This window comes from Euleptes europaea, chromosome 7 (assembly GCF_029931775.1).
Source record: "Euleptes europaea isolate rEulEur1 chromosome 7, rEulEur1.hap1, whole genome shotgun sequence".
NCBI lineage: Eukaryota > Metazoa > Chordata > Lepidosauria > Squamata > Sphaerodactylidae > Euleptes > Euleptes europaea.
This window is the reverse complement of record NC_079318.1, coordinates 4836476-4860087: the sequence shown is the minus strand read 5'-3', so window position 1 is coordinate 4860087 and position 23612 is coordinate 4836476. Positions and strand designations below refer to the sequence as shown.

The 23612-nt window shown below is 38.6% G+C and overlaps 1 protein-coding gene across 1 annotated transcript in view; it reads right to left on the bottom strand.

Annotated features, from left to right (window-relative positions):
• Positions 1–23612, bottom strand: part of ADGRG6 (adhesion G protein-coupled receptor G6) — a 131480-nt gene that overhangs the window by 81893 nt on the left and 25975 nt on the right. The window contains exons 2-4 of the mRNA XM_056852758.1: positions 16376–16717; positions 12321–12941; positions 2130–2198 (exon numbers count right to left, since the gene is read on the bottom strand). Coding sequence (XP_056708736.1) covers positions 2130–2198; positions 12321–12941; positions 16376–16717 — 1032 coding nt within the window. The remainder of the gene's footprint in view (positions 1–2129; positions 2199–12320; positions 12942–16375; positions 16718–23612) is intronic.

The window sequence follows — 23612 nt, the reverse complement described above, 5'->3', positions numbered from 1 at the left end:
ATAAATAGGCCAAATAACTTCAGATCTGTTACGTGGAAATAATCATTTGCTGATGTAATAGCTGCAATAGCAGGCCTTGTATGAGTGAGTATGCAAATTCTGAATCATCTACTTTTAGGGCATTTAAACAAAAAATTTGTTTACAAGCAACATAAAAATAGCATCTATTGAGCACTTCTCACATAAGGATCTAATTAAGTTCTCTAAGCTTGGTACAATAAACAGACTTGAAGTCATAAATGGATATTGCAAAAGGATACAGTTTCAAAGTGTTGCTTGGGATTTTAGCAGTCCATTTCCCATTGGTATTCAGAGAAGACACCACACATAAAGATTCAAAGGTAACCACAAAGGAAATATTTAAAAAGTGATACATTCTTAGCCAATGCAGAGAAGAAATATTTATAAGAGCTCATTGTCTTAAAATATGTGTGTGTGTAGACAAAGCAACTGAAGGCATTTTAAAGATCAGCTCCATCTAGTACCTTGAAGTAATTCACAAAAAAGCCAGCAGATTTCTTTAAGCACAAAGTAAATAATTATAATTAGTTCCCAGTCAACTAAGCACTGATAGTATTCAGCTTCTATTCTCTTCAATGGGATCTTCAGAGCAACTTGGCTCTTAACAGTTGTGATACATTCTACTAAATGGATACAATATTTTTACATTTTCTTTCCTGTGCTGTATGGCAGATGGGGTGGCATGAAATTGGGGAATGCATACATCCCGGCACATGTATTTTGACCCTAACTGTAGCCCCATATTCCAGATTATAATAAACTGTTGGAGTTCTGTTAGTGTTAATCTAATAAATTATCCTGCCATAAACTCCCCCCCCAAAGCTTCCAGCTGATCAGAACTCCTAAAAGTTGACAGTTCCCCTGCTCCTCGAGTTTTCCATCTTTCCCCCTTTCACTAACGTTCAACTGCTTTCAACAGTGAATGGCTTCTGTAATGCAACGAATATGTTTGTAAAGTTTTTTTTAAACACTTTGTCTCAAGAAATTTACAATTTCTTGGGAATCCTCCAAGTAAGTAGAAGACCCCATCTTATTTTTGGGTGCCCCATTTTGCTGCCTGATGGGTAGACACAGGATCATCACATTCAGAACTACATGGTGTGGTGCCACAGAGAGACTTAAAAAACAACAACCACAAAACTTTAACTTCAAAGCAGGACATCAGGAACCCAGGCCCTTGCATACATTTATATTAACTGACCTGTGGGGTAGTAAGCACAGATTACCTTTTCTGTTCATTGAGAAAAGTGATTATTGTATCACTGAGCATCCTTTCTATGTTTCATGTGTAAAGCATGAATAACAAAATGTAATCAAATGATACTATTATTGTCAGCTCTGGGCTCGCCAACAATTCCCACAAACGACTTCTAGGCAGGTTCTCCGTAGAAAGGTAGTTTAATGGAAATATACAGCGAATTACAGAAACCAACTTGGAAACAGCGAGGACACTAATGAGGGAAGATTTAGGATGCAAACGATATAAAGGTGAAAGGGGACTTTCTGGGTTACCTAAGCAACATAAGATAACAGTTCCCAGTTTCCACAGAACATCAAAGATATAACAAAGCGAAACTGAATAACAGAATAACCTTGGAAAGCCATCTGGCCTGTCCGCCGTTTCCCCTGTTGGCGGGTACCAGGCCGTGCCTGACATTTATACAGATGCATTGCAAGATTCGTCTTAGTGCGCAACCACAGTTTAGGGAGAGTTCTATCTGAATGAGGTCCCAGGAAGAAAGCTGCCATCAGTATCACTGGTTTGTCCTTGTATTCTTAATGCTTAGATTATTATCCATACCCTGTCTATGCTTTAAAAAATGCACAAAATAAAAAGAAATTACATTAGTTCATTTTGTCATAATATGTGCTGTTTGGGTGGAAGGAATAAAGACTTTAGAGAAATGATGTTATCAGGAGAGTTATTGTAGTCTTTCCACATACAGTGTATACAGTTTGGCCATATGTATATATTCCAAGAGTAAAAAATTCTTAACTTTGGTTACATTATTCTTTTAAAGGCTAAACATTAAAGCATAATTATTTTTCTTTTAAAAATCACAGGGATCTATCACTGTTAAGCCTGCAAAATGGCACCAATCTCTTACCTTGACAAAGGCTTCCTAGGTTTGCGCAGCTGGTCGGTTCAATTGTTGGCAGGGGGATAAGATAAGAACCTTTAAAAGAAAGAAAGACAAGCCATAAGACTAACTTGGCTCAAAACAACTTAGGCATGTAATATTTTTAAGCTGTTATATACTCTGCTTGTAACCTGGGAACTGTTGCATGAATACCACTTTAGGCTTCTGAATGTTGTTTTAAGCTGCATGGTTTGTTTTTATTGCTTGTTTATTAGTGATTTTTTAAAAATTCTGAAGCCCGTATTACTTCAGTATAAAGTGAGTGGTTGAATAAATTAAATTAAAGTAGTGTGGTAAAAACTGTTCCAATATCATTCACGGCTTCCATCTCAACAGGGGATGCTGACATGGAGCAGTTATGTCTACATATATTTGTAGCTGTCACTTGATTACAGTGATCTATATTTCTGGTTCAAGATTTGCTGATAATCATATTTGACTGGAACACAAAAGTAGGAAACAAAGCAGAATAAATTTTGTCGGCAAATTTGGGCTAGCAGCATGAAATGAAGCAGGGCAACAACTCATAGAATTTTGTGAAGACAACAGTTTGTTCATTGCAAACATGTTTCAGGCAACCAAATCAAATAGATTACATCATTGGAAGCAGAAGATGGAGAAGCTCTATTGTCTCTGCAAAACTAAGACCAGGAGCCAACTGTATTACAGACCATGAATTATTAATATTGAAAATTAGAATAAAGCTGAAAAAAACACCAAAACATTCATAGTGCCAAAATACAATCTAAGTAACATTCCTGAAGAGTTTAAAGACCAAGTAAAGAACAGATTTGTATCACTAAGTTCAAGTGAATGTAAACCAGAAGATATTTAAACTAGAGATATTATCAAGGAAGAATGCCTAAGGACTATTCCTGCAGCCAAAAGAAATGAAAAGCCTCAATAGATGACTGAGGAAATTCTTAAAATTGCCAAGAAGCAAAAGTAAAAGGTGACAGAAACAGAATCAAAAGTCTAAGTGCAGCATTCCAGCGACTCGCACGTAGAGACAAAGAAAACTATTATAATAACCAGTATAAAGAAACATAAGAAAACAACAAAAAAGGAAGAACAAGAGAACAGTTCCACAAGATGCAAGACGTCAAAGGGCAATTTAAAGCATAGTTAGGCATGCTGAAAAATCAACATGGAAATACATTAATTTAACAAGACAAAATAAAGAAAAGGTGGGAACAATATACTGAAGAACTACAAAGAAGAGATGAAAGGATGACAGATTCCTTCCAAGAAGAACCTTTTGAAGAAGAAACTACAGTTTTAGAAAGTGAAGTGAAAGCTGCACTGAGAGAAATTGGGAGAAACAAATCACAAGGAGCAGATCGGATATCAACAGAACTATTCCAAGCCAGAGAAATGGAGCCCATCAAAATCTTGACAAGAATATGCCAACAAATATGGAAAAAAAACAATGGCCCACAGACTGGAACTGGTCAATTTAAATTCCAATTCCCAATAAATATTCTACAGAACTTTTGGACGAATCAAATAATCCAGGTAGGAAAGAAGATTACCCTTAGATAACAGGCCCAGGGCTATTGGAGAACATGTCCTCTGAGCATCAAAATGAGTGTAAATCTTATCTTTAGCATAGATTAATTTGGCCACATGTTTTTTACATGGATCTACTTAAGAAGAGTAAAGGTCTTCCACCTTCAAATTTACAAGTGATAGCTTATGTTCAAAATGCTGGAGGCAGGGAGCCTTATAATAGTCCTTGAGGGTTAAACTTACCAAACTGTCCTCCGGGACTTCAAAAAACAGATGAAACCAATAATTAAAGGTGCGTATCCAGGCACAAGCATCTATTGAGCTAAGACAAAATTCATAACGAAGGGCTGATGATGAAATGCACCTTGGGAGCCCTCCAATTGCTTGAAGGAATGAGGACTGCACTCTATTTATGGAATTGTCTACAGCAGAAATCCATATAGGGGCGCTGTACAAAAGTTGTGACATCACTATTGAGTTAAAGTCTCTAGCTGCTGGGATACAATGTGCCCCATTAGAGGGGGGGAAATCACAAAATTTTCTATGGAAGGAATTCTCATCACCCTTCATCCTTTCTGGTTCAGACTTTGTCACAGAAATCTTGGGAACTACATTTCCCATTAAGGTTGTCAGCAGGCCTAGAAAACAATGTTCCATCTCTTTCACAGAGGCAAAAGCTCCACCTGCCCATTTCCCTAAAATATTCTATCTTTAAGGGGGGGAAGCTAAGCAGTCTCATAAAGGTGTGATGTACAACTCTGGTTTGTTGGTAATTGTATTGGAGCTGATATTTTGGTGAAAAACTGAACAAAATGCATGCCTAGTTTTCTTGCTTGCACAAAACGTAAGTGCTAAAAAGTTATATTTAGGTCAGCCTTGTAGAAACTGCATATGAATATATTTTTAACAGCCTACCTTTACCGTAAGGCAACATATCTAGGGACTTGAAATCTCATTTCAAATGTCACAGTAAACAAAGGGAGCCACTGTTATCCCAAGACGATTATCTCTGTCAATAGGTTGGAACACTAATATTGAACAAGTCCATTAGCAAAACATTTTCCAGAAAAATCAGAAATGAAAATAAAAGCACTTTACCACTCAGTCTGATAATGGAAGTGACATTCATATGAAAATCGAAGCTCTTTTCTTTGTTTATTGGATTTCATTGCAATGAAGTGCAATTAATGTACCAGGATGGCTACTTTTCTGTGAACTTTGCATGAGAAATTAATAAGCAGAACAGATAGTCACATCAAAGCTTTTCATTTGCATAACGTGCCAATTCTGATTTCAAAGTAACTGTAACTAATCTATTTCAATTATTGCAGGAGGTATTTAAGGCTACTCTTACCTTTGAGGGATACTACCCAGAGAAAGAGTAAAAGCTGATAAGCCTGATCTTTTGAATATTCAAATTACAGATGGAGTTAAAGATTTCAACTTTCAATATTATAATTTAAAATGAACCACCAAACCAAGCAAGTAGTACCTTAAAACTAAGATCTCTATAGTGTTCATTAAAAACCTATATATAACATGCTAAAAGACATTTGAAAGTGGTCATCTTGAAAAATTGCTTGTTTGCTATTCTAAAAATGAATATTCTTCCTAAGAAATGTATTAATTCTCATAAATCTATTAAAATATTAGAAATCGTTAGTGAAATTCCTATGGGAATATAACTGGTTAATCCGAAATTCTGGATTTTGGTGCAATGTTAAAGTACCTTGTCAATTTCCTATGCTTACTCAGTACAAAAAAGAAATGGCAAAGTAACCTATGCTTGGAGCTGAGATCACAGCAGCTTTACTGGAGTCCACAATAACACCTTCGCCCATCAATCACAAAACAGCATGCTGAAGGCACCTTGTAACAACCAACCAACCAAAGCCAGAATGCCTCACTGCTGCGACCCTCCTCTCACACACAGAGGCCAACTATTCATGGCGATTTGCCGCGCTTTCCAGGCTGTGTTGCCGCTCTGCTAATTTTTAATTTTTTGTGACTGATTCGGGTTTGAGCACAAAATTCGCTTTATCCCCACGGTATCTGAAACCTGTTTTGCTGCAAACCTGGATTCTGCGCTGCCCTCAACACGCCATTTTCCCATGAAAAACTCCCTGGATTTGGATCACTTCTCCCCGCCCATGCTGGCAAATGTCTCCTCTCTCTCTCATGACTCCCCACCCAGGCAAGCAGCGATTGGACAAGTGTGTTCTGTCTGGAACCCCCCCTTTCCCACCCTTTGTCCTGCTGTGTTTCACACCAAGACTCTCCTCGGGTTGCCATTTCTTGATTTGCCTTTTGCACGGCCCTCCATTTCACATTAGCACCAATGATTGTTAACAACACAAATGTCTTTAGCCTTTAGCCAACATGGTTTAAAAGAAGCACATCATACGGGAGGGGGGGCAGGGAGCACCCAGTGAGCAATGGGGGGGAACCCTGCAAACTCCAGTGGCAAGCTGGGGGGGGGAGCGTAAAGTAGATGGACTGGGAGAGCTGGAAGCAGGTGGCGAGCTGCACACGGGCAGAGCTGGAAGTGGCCGGCGAGCCCATTAGAAACAATGGGGGAAGTTGCACAGCTCACTGAAGATAATAGGAGCCTGGATTGCCCGTGGACTTGCTTGGGCTCCATAGAAAAAGAGTTGCAATGAACATGTGGCATGGATTTTCCAATAAGGTCTCTGATCCTAGCTACATTAGTCTGGTTTGTCAAGTGTTTGCAAACAGAGCTGCTGGTTCTTTTTTTTTGGGGGGGGGGTTAACTTGTAACCTTTTCTCCCTGTAGGCTGTGGTAGACCTTGAATTGTTTCTGCATCTCCAAGAACGGGATGCTTTGGGGGGGGGGAATTGCTTGCAGGGCCAGTGAGGACACTTGCCCTCACGTTTCCCCCCCGCTAGATCGCCCCTCTAAAGCAAGTGCAGATAGGTCATGGGGGGGGGGGACCTTTTGAAATGTGAAGCTGTGAAAATGATTCCCTGCTTCCCTGCAGAGCAGGTCGCGTGTCTTGACTCATTTTATCGGGAGCACTATCAGGTATTGAAACATTCTCTTTTGGAGCTGGTCTGCACTTGTTTACTACAACTACTTTTGGTTCTAAAGGGACAAGAGAACATGAAGCTGTAGGACTAACTCTTAAAGAAGAGTTTGGACTTGGGTGTCTAGGAGTATAGAACACATCCTCAGTTGTACCATCTTGAATTCTGGTCTTTTGTTGGATAGCAACCAGTTGTTGTTGGAGGAACTGGAACCTTTGGATTACATTATTGTGCTCTATATCTGGAAGTGTTGAAAAGGAGGAGAAAAGGTCTGCCTCCACATTGCTCAACACCAGATCTTCCCCTTTTTCTGGAGGTGATAACTCTTCGGGATGCTTGGTGGCTGTTGGGATTTTCTGAACTTTTTTAGAGTCTCCGCAGCTACACAAGGGTTGAGCATTAGACACAAATCAAGACAAATTAGCATCTCCTCCTCTCTTCTCTCAGTAGAGGTTTCCACTTGGAGTGTTTCTTTGGCTTTAGAATATCTAGTACTTTCTTTAGCAGCTCCTTCATTCGTATTCAATGAAATCAGAGGTTTGACTTTACTGTTTTTGAAAAATTCCAAAATGCTGCAGAAATTTATGTTTTTCCAATATCAAAGAAGGAATCCACAAGGTATGTAATAAAATATGGTCATGATTAATCTTCCTGTTCCCCCTGTTTTGAAACTACAAAGTCTGAGGTACCGGGCTGTTTACAAAAAAATTGGAGTAATGGGTCAAGCTTCTCATAAATTTTACTTGCAATCTGAGCTATTAAAAGTGTTTGGGAAGCCAAAAATTCAAAGTCCTTGGAGTGAATCTTTAAATATTGTTCTTTGATGAAACCTGTTTCTAGTGGCTTAGGTGTTGAGGAAAGAGATATTTTAGTCTCATTAGTAATACTTGTATCTGTTAATAGTGGAGCTTTATAATTGGGGAGTAAAGGTAAATAATGGTTTGACCAGATACTTTGTTTTCTTTGGCATGCTGAAAGTTCCTTGAAAGGGCGTTTTCTCTCCATACTAATAACCAATTATTTTCAATCACCTTAGTGCTTGAGTTAATAAAAGGCGACTGTGTATCAAGTCAGAGTTTTGTGCTCAATTTGTAACAAAAAACCCTGTCTCCCTATGGGAAATATAGAGCCACAAAAGGGAACAAATCTGGAAGAAGTGAAAACTCCAAGAACACTCTTCTCAGCCAGCCGAGCCAGCTAAGCTCCACTTTAAAATAATATGTTCGATAAATTAAGTGAATAAATAAATAGATAAAACACAATATACAGCCTGCAACTAAAGAGCCGAGAGGAAGCCTCTGTCTCTGCCTATAGCCCAGCTGTTCCTTCCCCAAAAACCAAAGTTAATTAAGACACATGTGGCATTTTATCAAACATCTTCACAAAAAGGAGCACAAGCCTGCCAAAGCAGCTATCCTAGGACAGGACCAAACAGACCCAAATCAGCTGATCAAAGTGAATAAATGAAATAAAATAATAATAAAAAAGATGCAGCTCTTTGGGGAGCGCAGCAAAAACAAACAAACACCCAGATAACTAGAAAACCAGAGCTGTAATCAACAAGAAAACCAAACAAAAATGGAGCACAGAGCTGAATAATGCCCTTCTGAGTCAGGCAGGACAACTAAGCTCCACTCAAAAGTAATAACAATTAAATAAAATGAATGAATAAATAGATAAATAACAAAACACGATATGCAGCCTACCACTATAAAGCAGAGAAGAAGGCTCTCCAGTTGTTCCCTCCTGAAACCAAAACTAATTAAGGCACTTTGGGAATATTATCAAGTAAACACTGAGAAACAATAAGAAAAACATCGCAAAAAAAAAAAAAAGGTCAAGGCTGCTGAAGCAGCTATCTTGAGATAGAAAAAAAGACCCAAATCAGTTGGTACAAAATAAAATAAGTAAAATAAATAATAATAAAAAGGCACAACTCTTCGGAGAGCACAGCCAAACACCACAACCACCCAGATAACCGGAAATGTGAGAATATCTACTTTCCCCTAATAATTTCCTGTGCTTACTTCTTTACTGTACAGTTACACCAAACAATGTTCTATGAGTTGTACTAGCTGCTACAAAAACTGATGAAGTCAGTATAATCACATGTCCTGTTTGAATCAGTTCTCTATAGGATTTTTGTTTAAGAATTGTTTACATTCTCATGTAATGTAACCCACCCCACAAATATAAAACTAGACACTTTGTTTCCATCCTTCCCCACAGACACAGTTCAAGGAGGACTCCTGTCCTTTTCCTGTACATTCTAGCACAGATAGCAATGTCTGCAGCAGACAGTTAAACACACTGAAAAAATCACATGGTAGTTACAACTGGACCAGAGTCCTTCAACTGACTAATGGTTAAACCCCCTTCTTCCCAAAACACTGGATCATTCTGACTCTGACCACCCAGGTTCTATGACGGATAGACAGGATCCTTGGATCTGTGATGGCTATTACTTGTGCCCTGGATCCATGTCCATCCTTGCTGCTAAAATCATGTAAAGACCACAACAACAAACCCTTGGTTTCTATCATAAATCAATCACTAACTCAAGGCACTCAATCACTAACTTCCTTCAACCACTGAAAGAGGCAGCTATGCATCCACTTCTTAAAAAACCCAGTGGCGCAGAGTGGTAAGCTGCAGCACTGCAGTCCAAGCTCTGCTCACGACCTGAGTTCAATCCCAACAGAAGTCGGTTTCAGGTAGCTGGCTCAAGGTTGACTCAGCCTTCCATCCTTCCGAGGTCAGTAAAATGAGCACCCAGCTTGCTGGGGGTAAAGGGAAGATGACTGGGGAAGGCACTTGCAAACCACCCTGTAAAACGAAGTCTGCCTAGTAAACGCTGGGTTGTGACGTTACCCCATGGGTCAGGAATGACCCAGTGCTTGCACAGGGGAACTTTACCTTTTTACAAAAAAATTATGTGGCCAGTGATCACCCAGTCTGCTTGCCTTTCTAGGCAAAGTGATTGAAAGAGTAGTAGTGGACCAACTCCCAGCCTGTTCTGGTCCCTTTTCAGTCAGACCTCTAGTAGATATCAGGGGATGTACTTTGGACTGATTCAAATCATTCCTGATAGATTGGACTCAAAGGGTTCCTGTTGGACACCAGCAGTATATCCTGTAAAGGTCCCACAAGGTGCAATCCTATGCTATTCAATCTCTATGTCTTGCTATTAAATCCATCATTACTGGTGGAGATAAAAGTTCATGCAGCTGCAAAAAAATAAAAAAGGCAACTTCCAACTCAGTTTGCAGAAGATTGCCCCCTACCTTGACTCGGCTGATCTGGTCAACGGCATCCATGCCATGGTAACATCAAGACTAGACTATTATGATAGTGATAAAGTTTATTGTTTGTGGCCGAAGGCCATCACGATCTATCATACAAATCGTTCAAATAACATTAAACACTAGGCTATTATAATACATTCTACATAGGTCTCCCGTCAAAGTCAACTCAGACACAGCTTGGTTATTATCAGGAGCTAGGTGTAGGATGCATTTTATTCCAATTCTGCTGTCACTCCATTGGTTGCCCATCAGTTATCAGGCTCAATTCAAGGTATTAGCTATCACATACAAAGCCCTTCATGGTATCCTCATAGCTGCAAGACTGCCTCTCCCTCATGAAATGGCCACTTTTTCTCTTTCCACAGCTGAATAATTCTGTAGCTGAAGATCCACTGTAGGAAAAAGCCTTCCATTCATGACTGTCATTTTTATTTTCTATTGTTTCAAAACGCAATGTGAACTAATTGGGATCTGGTACTTGAATGGTATTTGCCAGAGATACCGAATCAAGATTCAGGAACTGCAGACTGATAACTTTTTAATTCCTCAAAGACCGCTTCACTCATCTAAGAGGGGCTTTCTGCAGGTGCCACCCTCCAAATGGGCAAGGTCAACACTACTTGTACACATACATTCTGCATTGTGGCCCCCATTTTGTGGAATGGCCTGCCTGATGAGGTCATAAAGGCTCCTACACTCATGGCATTCTGCAAACTACACATAACAGAATTATTCATGAGAGCATTTTTACACAGCTAATAGGGCTAGTAGGGAGCTCCATGGCGCAGAGTGGTAAGCTGCAGAATGTCAGGCGAACCTCTGCTCACAACCTGAGTTAGATCCTGAAGTAAGTCGGTGTCAGGTAGCCAACTCAAGGTTGACTCAGCCTTCCATCCTTCTGAGGTTGGTAAAATGAGTACCCAGCTTGCTGGGAGTAAAGGTTGATGATTGGGGGAGGCAATGGCAAACCACTCCATAAACATAGTCTGCCTAATAAATGTTGTGATGTGACATCACCCCATGGTTCAGTAATAACCTGGTGCTTACACCTTTACCTTTAATAGGGCTATATTGTAATAGACTGGTTCAGAAAAAATGTTTTAATGAAGAGAAAGGAACTGTGGATTATACAACTGTATGTACTATCTGTTGCTGTATGTATTATCCTACCATGTGTACTCTGCATCAACATGCCATGTTAATACTTACTCTTTGTTTTACCCTTGTTTCAGATTTCTGCTTGGTTACAGAGTTTGCAATTCTAATCCTATTATATTCCTTATTGGATGTCCCATCCTGTTGATAGTATTGATTTTTAATACATAATCCTCCTTGAGTCTCAGTGAGAAAGGCAGAGTATAAACCACATAAATTTTATAAGGATGACCTGAATTTGAAGAGCTGCCTCCTCTCATACTGTCCAACCCACTAGCTCAGATCCACCTCACAAGCTTTGCTCTCCACGTTCCTGCCTGGCAATGACAGATATGGCTTTTTTGGTGGTGGCACCTTGCCTATGGAATTCCCACTCTCTTGAGGCTCACCTAGAAACTACGCTATGTTCTTTCTGGTGCCAGACCAAACATTTCTGTTTACCTAGAGTTTTAACTAAGGCAGTTGATCTTTTAACACTATTTTCTAGCATCCTTTTAGCCTGAGAAGAGTTTAAAGTCATTTTAAGCTGCTCAGTGATTTATGTTTTTTATGCTCTGGCTGGGCTTTCATTAACAACTTTTAATGTTTTAATGCTTTATGATGTTTTATTTTGTAAGCCACCTTGCGCAGGTTCACAGGAAAGGCAGCTTAATTTTTTCTCGAAAAATAAATAAATAGCAATTCATCTTAAGCCTTTGAATACACACATATTTTATCTTGAATTCCTAATTTCAAAAGTCCTCAGAACTCTATTAATATTATTTGTGTGTGTGCATCTTGATCAATTTGAGCATACAAGTCTACAGAGAAAGATCAAAGAACATTTATTGTTATTCCTCATAGTTATTTATTGTCTTTAGTTCATATAACATAATACAATGTTACAGTTTAACAAAGCTTGCTAGCTGTCTTTCAAAATGTTTGAAGATCATCTAGATATTATGATGAGACTGATTGTACTAAAAGAACAAACATACCCAGAAGCAAAATAAATATTCTGTGGGTTAGAGCTGACAAGCTCAGGAAAGGTGAGGGCTGTTTTTTGGGAAGCTTAGCTTATTTTCATTATAAACACACAGCTTATTTCTAACATGACATCTTCGCCGCTATGCCAGAGAGAAAAACCCCAATAAAAGATGCTTACCACAGCTCAAGTTATTTTCTGCTTTCAGGGTTGATGCTGGGATACTCCAGAAGTCATTTTCCCAGTCTACAATATTGCCTTTCACATCGCAGCTGAGGTTGGAAAGTGCTTGGGAGTTCATTGTGAAATTCCAAAGGCGAAAGTTGTAAATATCTCCACTGAGAGGGTTCACTTTTCTGTCAGAGCCCAGAACTAACTTTCCATTGCCAGGAATTACTTTTCCATAAGTATCTGAACAGTTTACTGTTTTATACACATTTCTGGCACTCACTCCTATAGCGTGAGAGAAGCTATCCCATGCAATACAAAGCTGCTCAAATGTTTCTGTGAAAAAGTCTCCATGTGGATTGGTGTCAAGTGCATCATCTAACCAACATTCTGTGCCCGAGATAAATATGAAATGGCCACTTTTTCTCTTTCCAAAGCTGAATAATTCTGTAGCTGAAGATCCACTGTAGGAGAAAGCCTTCCATTCATGACTGTCATTTCTGTTTTCTGTTGCTTCAAAACACAATGTGAACTGATTAAGATCTGGTATTTCAATGGTATTTGCCAGAGCTACAGAATCAAGATCCAGTAACTGCGGAATGATGACTTTTTGATTCCTCAAAGACACAGCAACTGAAACATGGAAACAAAATTTGTTGTCATAATGTTCAAGCAACATTAATGAAAATAATGTTATTCTTCTCATATTGTAAGGAGGTAGAACATGCATATGACTAAAATCATATGCAAAAATTATTTTAACATTACCATCAACTAGAATATATCATATTGCATTTAAAATATGTCAAATCAGATTTTACATTAAAATAAATTGCTGTCTACCTGTTTGTCATCATTAAGTCTTTATTGCATTAGCAAAAAAGCCATAGCAATAATACAGAATAAGGTGGAAAGTCCACCAATAACATTAAAAATAGTAACATAATTTAACATAACTTAAAGAATTAAACATTTCCCATAAAATATTAAAATGGAAATACAAATTCATCCTTAAAATATATATCTAATAATAAAGAAGGAAAGCTCATACAATCCAGAGACAAATAAAAGATGACAAGTGACCCTGAGAACAATTATGGGTCAGAGATATTATGGTCTTTTTATGCTTCGTGATAGCGGCAGCAAATCTTGCCATTTGAAAAGTAATGGATTTGTCTCTGTATTTCAATAATATGACTAATCTCTCCTGATCTGACTTTCCTGGGAAGCAGGATAATATGGTCTTCAAAAATCGGTTATGCTCATCCTCATATTTTGGACATTGAAATGTGATATGGCATAGATCCTCAGTGGACTTTTGATCACAGGAGCATACTCTTTTCCTATATGGGATCCCACTGAAACAGCCTTCCAAGACTGTGAGCGGTAAAATATCTAAGGGTGCCCTGGTAAAGGCCTGTCTATGTTTGCAGTTCCTTAAACTGGCGAAGTACTCTGGAAGAGTCAGGGGAGAGAGAGACAGCTGTCTATAAAGTATTAATGTTCTCAAATTGCCTACAAGACCTATATCAGTTTACCATGGAAAAGGAAATTGAGGGTAAACTCCCATTTCTTGATACCCTTGTCATCCGTAAAACAAACTTTCAGTTAGGTCACAAGATCTACCGGAAACCAACTCACACAGATCGCTACTTACACAAAATCTCCAACCACCACCCCCGACAGAAAAGAGGAATAATCAAAACATTAATGGACCGTGCAAGACGGATCGGTGAACCACAGTTTCTCAAGGAAGAAACTAATAATCTAAATCACGCACTGCTAGCAAACGGCTATTCCAGAAATGAAATCAGAAGGTCCATTAAACCAAACAAAAATCAGAAAACTCAGGAAAAACAGTCTCCCATAGGAAAGCTATTCTTGCCATTTATTAAAGGAGTCACTGATAGGATGGAGAAACTTTTAAAAAAACATAACCTACAAACAGTGTTTAAACCCACCAAGAAAATACAACAGATGCTACGATCAGCAAAAGACAAAAGAGACCCCCTCACCTCTGCAGGAGTATATCGTATACCTTGCAGCTGTGGAGAAGTTTACATCGGGACCACAAAACGCAGCATACAAACAAGGATAAAAGAACATGAAAGATACTGCAGACTTGGCCAACCTGAGAAATCAGCAGTGGCTGAACATGGACTGACACAAACATGACACAGGGTCTTATTCCAAGACACTGAAAGACTGGACAATTCTACCAACTATTTTGTCAGATTGCACAGAGAAGCCATTGAAATTCATAAACATCAGCACAACTTTAACAGAAGAGAGTTTAAGAATGAATAAGGCTTGGCTTCCTGTCCTGAAAACCTCCAGACTAACAAAGACTACAGTCCACAATAGCCATGCAGATTAGCTTTGGATTTCACACATTAACAGATCACTTCAGGATACAGTGGTTCCATATTAACATACCACACCCTCATTAGCACATTATCTTGATACTTACAGGACAATGATTAGCACATTACCTTTGATACTTTTTGCAGGACAATGATTCAGCTCAAACCCAACCCCTTTCTGACTATATATTACTCTTCCTACACACTTGACACTGAGAGACACTGTCCTTCAGTGTTACTCCTCTGAAGATGCCTGCCACAGCTGCTAGCGAAACGTCAGGAAAGAAAATACCAAGACCACGGTTTAACAGCCCGGATAACCTACAAGAACCAATGAACTCTGACCGTGAAAGCCTTCAACAAGACAATATTGACCTTGACAAGCCAATTGTTTGGCTCTGTGTAAGGCAGCCTCATATGTTCACAAGAAAAAAATTCAGAATCTACTGGATGTATATAAACATTTACAGTTCCATTCTGCCTATTTTTAAATTTAAATATAGGTCAGATCTATATGTCAAGGAGAATAAGGAGATGTTGAATCTTACAATGGTCCAGCAGATTATACTAGTTTACACTGCAGGTGGAAGGATGCCCATGCCCTGTCCTTTTTTCTTTCCTTTCCTGATAGAGATCCCCATCATTGGAGAATATCCTTCCGATTCTTCGGCAATTTTTATGTTTTTTTCTGTGGACATTTTGCTGCCCAGATTGATCTGCAAAGCTGCACAAGGTTCATTCCTGGTGCATGCTGTCCATCCTTTCTTTGGCCACATCAGGTCTGCTTCATGTTCCCTCTCCAGCCATGCTGCTGTGATCTACTGCAGAAGTGATTGTTTTTCTTGCACTTCCCTGATAACTCCCCTGCCAAACTGCCACAAAAAACTCCCTGCTAGCAGAAGCAAAAAAGCTTAACACATATGGAACATAAGAGCTTCTATAATTTTTTTCTTCAACCAACAGGGGCCAACACCCAGATACTCTGATTGTGGTGATGGCAGAATGAAATGCACACCCTCCTTCTGGGGACAAAGCACCCCATCTTTTCCAGTGCTACCAGATTATCTTGAATTCTTAACCATTCCAACTTTTCGCAGACTTTTCTTCTTGGCCAGACATAATGCCTTATACCCCTCAATGAATTAACTGGCAGATTTTTGAAAACCCCAATCGAACAGAGAGTCTGCCCATGTGGAAAGGCAAAGACAGAAACAGTCATATTTTATTCAGTTGTGATTTATATTCTTCTATAAGATCTTCTTTGATTACTCCATTGATTTCACACTTTCCTGTATGTTCTCATGACTACCACTGTTACTCTATCCGTAGCTTACTACTTAACAACCGCTTTGAAGATATACCGAAAATTAAAATGAAGTTATGCCTAAAGGCTCATTTGCATACAGGCACTCTTTTTGCGCTGGATCTGGAACTCTGATTGGGCTATTTGGTCTTGCTCCACAATGGGACAGCTATAAAATCTACAAAAAGTTATTAATATTGCAATTCTAAATTCCACCCATCTAAGCCCATTGAAATTGGAAGGGTACAACTCTGTTAGAATTGCACTCCCCACCCTCCACAAAAAAACCAAAAACAGAGACTTGCCAGTTCAAATCCTAACTTAAAGATACACTCTTAGCAGAATCTTGGAGTTCATCGGGTGTGACAAGAAAGAAATATGAAATATTTACATGCACCTACCTCTGGTATAACTGGCATTGAAACCTCTCTTTTGGATACTAAAATCACTTGTGAATGATACAACCATTTGATTCCCAGAAGAGTTAAATGATAAACCTCTAGCAGTGACTCCACAAAAATTAACTTTTTTGTCTCCAGTGTCCAGTGTCAGATAATCATAAATGCAGTTTGGAGCTTCTTCAATTTCAAAATCAACAAACGTTATTTGAATTATGAATCCAGAAGGAGCTCTGATGGTCCATTTGCATGTTTGACTGTTGGGATAATCACTTGGAAAGCAGGGAGAAGAAAAAAATCCTGTGGGGTGGGTGAGTGCCATTCGACATTCAGAACATCCATGAGCTAGGGAACAAGCAAAAAATAGATTAGCATAAAAAGGTAATTCCTTTTCTGCTTTAAAAATAGCTATTGTACTAATCAGCTATAGTGGTATGATACACTGTAAAGTCACAGTTAAAAAAAAGTGATTTCATCCAATTCATATAGAACTAGACTTTTCCATTACGGCAAATGGAGAAATACTTTGTAATACTGCTTGCTAATGGGAGCAGCTTAGCACTGTGAATATTGAGCATTACAGCAACACATAAAGGCAAGAGTTTGCAAAGGACCCACAGAATGAAACACATTCTGAATAAATGTGAACAAACACATGCATTCATGGGCAGAAACCATATGAGAACAGATTTAAAGCATGACTTTCAGTTTTCTCCCACTCTCTTTTTCCACCACTACTGGTAAATATTATGCCATATTTTACAGTGATGGAAAACTTTAAATTTTAGGCCCTCATTCTGAAAGCAATTATATGCCCACATGTAAATCTACTGATTTTTCTAGAAGTATGAATTTATTAATGTTCTAGGTATGCATCTCTAGTAAACTGAACATCAATATTCAGAAGGGTAGCAAACTACTTTGCTTAGAAACAATTTATATTTTCCTTAAAGTTAGTTTTAAGGATGCCAGGCCTCCCCCTGTAGTGGTAGGCCTCCTGGCATCTCCTTTGCAGTAAATCTGGAAGTAACATCATCACATTGCGCACAACAATGGCTTCCCCCCCTTCAGTGGGCCTGCTTCTGCCCACCGACCAGGTGAGGGTTGGCAGGCAGCTCAGTTAATTGGCAAATGGCAAGCCTACATGTCACACTGGCATGCTTATATCACTGCCAGTAAAAACCAGAGGTGACATTTTTAGACACTCTAGCATTTTACCTCTAAATACATTGCTTCTGTTTTTGTTTTGTTTTATTTTGTTTTAGCCAGAAGTGATACTGGCATGCTGCCACAACACTGTCATTCTAGGACCTACCACCGCAATTCCTCCTTGGGGTTGCTGGCTGCAACCTGGCAACCCTACTTAGTTTACACATGTAAAGTAACACCCCATCACTTCTTAAACTTTTTGCTGGCCACTCCATCCTAAATGAAGAGAGGAAAACCTGCTTGAACCCAGAATAACGAATTAGCTTATGTTGGTGGGTTATGAACAATTCTTTGTTCCAGTCCAGGACAACAGAAATTAGTAAATCTTTCTCTATGTATGTGTGTCTTACAGCATAAGGCACACCTAAAGGCCTAAGTAAGGGCATGGCTGACAAATGGACACTTGCACAGTTTAGAGTTACCAGGTCCCCTGGGCCACTGGAGGGGGATGGGGGTTAGGGCAGCCAGATCCAGGTTGGGAAAGTCCTGGAGATTTGGGGATGGAGCCTGGAGAGGACAGGGACCTCAGTGGGGTACAATGCCTCAGAGTCCACCCTCCAAAGCATCAATTTTCTCCAGGGGAACTGATCTCTGTAGTCTAGAGATGAGCCGTAATTCCGGGGCATTTCCCAGGTCCCACAGCAAAGCTAACTATCATGGACTAGGGTGGGTGGGCATCCACTTCTTTTCTTTTTTTAGCAAATGTTGATGTATTTTAAGGAGACTCATATTTTTAGTCTCCTTTTGTAATTTTAATGTTAAATATTTTACAATGACATGAAAATAAAGCAGTTCATTTAAGACACATTTTCTAGTTCTAAAGAAATGGGTGATGTTTAGGTAATATAAGCAATGGATACTAATTCTGCCCACAGTGTCCTTAACTACAGTCAACAGCCCTTTCAAATGGTAGTGGAAGAAACCTATTAAACTGTGTATGGATTTTAGCATAGACAGCACACCTCTCTTCTCTGCAATGAAACTACTAGCAGCAACAGTAGGCCGTGCAAACTGGAGGTGACACCACTAAAAAGGCAAAGCAACTTTTTCACATATATCAGCTGTTGGAAAATATTTAAACGACCTCAGGATACTGCACCGTTCTTTCTTGCCTCCCCCCCACCCAGCAAATATGTTTCTAGTGCCACCACTGGCTAAGACAGAATATGGATTTTATCTTTTCTTTGCTATAGTAACGCAGCATTTCAAGCACAATGGATTCTTTTGCTTCTAATATTAACTGAGCCACATTTTCAGAAATTGAATCATTTAATAAGAAATAGAAGAGGCTTCTTTTGGCTCACTTTCTGTGGAACTAGCGGCTGATTTAATGGATAAGAGGACACAATTCGGAACACAGGTTGATAAATAAATATTTGTTTATTCGTTTAAAACTGTTTCATTTCCTGTTTTTCAACCAATGTTTCTCAAGGCAGCTCACAGCTGTTACTTAAACAAAATGTAACAGTAAAAAACAATGGAATCAAAACAATAAAATATCAATAGCAGATATATCAGCACAAATTCAATAAAAATGGACAAAATAAAAATAAAAATATCTCAGATCTTGATAAAATTATAATGTTTAAGTAGAAACTAAAAGTTAATTAGGAAAATGCTTTAAGAAATTAAATCATAAAATTACTCTGTTTTTCAAACTATTCTGTAAAGTCACATTGTATCTGATGCACTTAAATACACATTACTTAAATCATGTGGTCTTTCTGCAGATCTCCCTCAGTCCAGAAGAAACAGTAGAGCGTCCGGACTGGCCTATTGTTTTTTCGGGATTTTAAATGCTACCTCTCGAGAGACCTGCTCCAGAGACTCCTATTGGGTTTTTAAAACTAGAATATTTCCCACAAATTGTATGTTTACAACAGGACAAAATGGAAAATAAATTCTATAGCTGAGCTATAAAAAGCAGATTATTCCATTCCAACATTTTGAAGCAACACCCCATTCTCTGCAGCGTAATATTGAAGCCACAGATCACAGGCATTTCTATGTTTAGGACTCCTAACAAGTGGCTGAACAACAACAGTGGAAGGCACACCTGCAGACAAACAGGAGAAAGGGCCAAACCACCATGGTGTATGTGTCCCGAACAGGCTACAGGACAAACAAAAACTTCTTTTTTCTATAAAAGACACAAATAGAAAATGCACAAAAAAGTTACAGGGTGTCAGACTGCTTCATTTTTAGAACTGCTGGTGGGTAGAGAAAATGTAGAGGAAGCAATGTATTAATCCCCTTGTGACTCCGCAGAATTCTACAATTTCTCTGTATAATAATAAAAAAAGACTGCTCCAACTGCATGTTATTTTTAACGTGATAATACCACAAATCCCAGCCAGTGCCAATGGTGTACAATGTCTCACCACCTCATTCATAATAAATGTAGCCACAGCGAAGAGACATAGTTTTAATACTACTTATTTTTTTTATGATGTAGGCAAATGTGCACTTGAGGACAGCTTATGGATAGTACAAAATAGAAAGATCCTTCAAGTCAAGTCAAATGAAGTGGAAGTGTTATGGGGAAGATAAATATGCATTACTAGAATTCTCCACAACTTTTGTATTTGCTTCAGTAAGGATCAATGTACTGTATGCTTCAAACGGTGAAATGCACAGTCACTAAAAATGTTTCCTTTTAAAAAAAAAGATTCACAAAACAACAAGAATGAGCATATGCATTCGCTATCACCTCTTTTAGGCATTTACACTTTAAAATCACTGAGGCCACAAGCATTAAGAAAATCTCAGTCTCCTTGAACTATTCCTACTTGAAATATGTTAATTTTTGGTTTATTTACCTGGATCATACCTTCATATGTTATCTGAGGTATTAAAATTTAAAACTTAGTTAAAGCACGTTTTGGTTTTTTCCTACCACTTTATCTGTACAACACTCTTACATTATAAGGAAGAATGTAAAGTCACCATATTCTGGACTGGAAACAGTGCACAAGACTGTTGAAACCTTTTAAAATTCAATGAAAGACAGATTGTTCTCTCACACAAATTATTCAACAATTGGGTTTTGGCCACTGATGACAACAGACAAAGAGAGTATTATATCTCCAGTCCTATCGGCCTGCATTACATCTTCATTTACTGATACTTTGAGTCTCGAGAGAACGCATCCTACGGTTGAACTGGCTGATGCATACAGCAGTGAGTGAATCAATCAAAAGATCTCAGAAATTAATAGTTATGTTTCTTTGATACTTAAGAATAATTGTAGATGGGGTAATGAATTCTTATATTTAATTTTTATATTTTGCTAGTCCAAAATAAATGCTGCATCGAGGGAAAATATCTACTATTGTTAGCAGCGGACTCCTAAGAAGGTTGAGAAAAATAATTGTGTTAGTACAAAAGTTGTCAGTTCAAACCTCTTGGCAGAATTTTCAGTAAAAGCAGAATTTAACTGTCCCAGTACTAGGCAGTTTTTAAAGACCTGGAAGTGACAACTGCATATTTAAGACAGAGGAAATTTAACATGGAAACAACTTGAAGGCAAAAGAGAGACAGACAGACAAACACAGTTCTGCTTCCATTTAAAGTCAACAAGCATATTTCTAACAACAGTGGAAACAAAATGAGCTGAATAGACCAGAACATCAGACGATGTAAATGTACAACACCCCATTTCAGACACTTGAATAGATGATGTGGCTCTGAAATGACAAGCCCACAAGAATACTTATTGCAACTCTCTTATTGGAGATGGTTTCTATAAATGATTGCTTTTTACAACAGTGTTTTCAAGATTTAGATTCAAATTCAATTACATATTTTGTCCCAAGGTTGAGGTGCTCAGTGGGTGACCCTGGGTCTATTTCTCAACCTAAATCATATAGCTTGGTTGATATGAGGATAAATGAGCAGAACCACAATTTTTCTTTGAGCTTCTTGAAGAAACATGGGATTGCCATCATGCTGAGGGACAAGGGATTTACCTACATGCCATTTCTCTAACAAAAATTGCACCTAAGATTGCTTTTATTCGTGGACGGCGGGAAACAACAGGTGCAATATGCATGCTTGTCCTTGTCTCCTAGGGGGACCCTAAAGCAGCACAGAGTTGTCAGTTCCAATGGGGACAGAAGAACTAACTCCTTCTCTTCCAAACACCATTGTCTAATACGTGCTGGGCCTTCCAGAATCATATGCAACTTGACATTAATCAGCCGTGAGTGAAATATTTTAAATTGTCTGCTACCTTGCTTGTCTACTTCTTTTCCTTCAGTGGGTCATTATCTTCCTTTTTTTTTTGTTATTGTAACCCTACCGTGAATTCATGGTTTACATAGGACTTAGGTTACTCTTAACTACATTTAAAGAAATGTAGTTATATTATATGGATACCAAAATCTAAGATCATAACACATTAGTCGTTAAGTATTTTTACTTGTATTACCCAGTGTGTTTGTATTTGTGAATACAAATTATCAAAAATAATGTTTTAAAATGTTTTGTATTTTTGTAGATGGTTTCTATATTAAATTTCACAAAAGTGTGTCCATTCTACTGAGATTTATCGGCTTAATCAATGACACCTTGAATAATTTTGGTCCAAGCTGAACTGGGAAATTCAAAGAGAACCTAATGTAAAAGAAGAAAATATTCTTGTTCCCCGGTTGAGCCCTGCCCTGCCTGTTTTCCCTTGCCAGTGCCAGTGAAAATTGAAATTAAAGCAAAATGCATTGACTGGCTCAGCCCACAGTTTGTAAAGAGGTCACGCTGGAAGCAAAGTTATGGATTTCCCCCAGAGGAAGGGGTAGTGTGAAAATCCTGTGTTACGCCCAGTGTAACTTAAGAGTATTTTCATTGGCAGCCCTGCAAGAAGCTTATACAAATAACAAAACTGACAAGCTAGCATTTACCTTAGTTACAATTTTATAAAATACAGCAGACTGAAAGACATTGTAATAACATGCTACATAGCTATGTTTCATCAAATAGTACCGGTAGAAGTTCTGTTACAGCACTTAACCCTACTTTATTTCTTATTTATCTTTTCTCTGCAAATTCAGCCCACTGCAAAGTAATGCAGTTTCTCCTTAACAGTTCTTAAAAAATATGGCATTTGTTCTCAGTTCCTCTGATAAAAACCACCAGATCAGGCTTAATTTTAGTTTTTTATTTCTGTTTATTTTAACTTCAATGCCACCTTTCTTCGTTAAAAAGGCACCCAGGGTCAACAGTTGCCACCCTCACTGGCTATTCATCCTGCACTTTATTGATCCCATCACTTTGCTAATTCACCTATTTCAGACTAAACAGTTTCTGCATCTCCCAGTGCAGGTCAACTGGAGCCCTGTTCACATGTTAGTGAACACAAGTACATCTGTTTGTAAGAAAGAGCCAATGCACATTCACTTTACAAATGAAACAAGGAACTAGTGCTTGGATAAATGTGGGGTGTAACTCACACATTCAGCTGTACATGTGTTGCACATAACATGAGGATTACTCAACCCACGTATAAAGAAAAATCTAGTCTACACTGTACACAGATTGTACTTGTGTTCACTGTAACTTGTGAATAGGGCTAGCAAATAAGATTATGAATGGGTTCAGAGACTTGACTTCCATCTCCATGATACTGGTTTTAATACCTCATGGACTGGAAAAGGTATGGACCTTTTCATCAAAAAAAAGATGATGATGTCAGGAACTGCATAGGGCCAATTCTTGGGATCGGATGAGATGTGATTGTTATGGACAAGGGAGAGTTTGCCTTCCCTGGCTTCAACCAAATCACATGTAAAACGGGAGGGGGGAGGACTGGATTTCTGAAAGAGGGCAAAAGAGCTTAACATCTGACCAACTGTGGAGTGGAGAGAAAAGAGAAATACGGGACAATTTTGGTGGAAGAGGGGTCTGGAGGTGTCCTGGTTAGGCAGAGAGTCCAGTGGGGACTTCAGGAGTTTGACAGACAGACAAGATTTGGGTGCAGTTCCTTTCAAAAAGTTAAAAGACAAAAATCTATCAATTTGGTACAGATCTTGAACTGTAA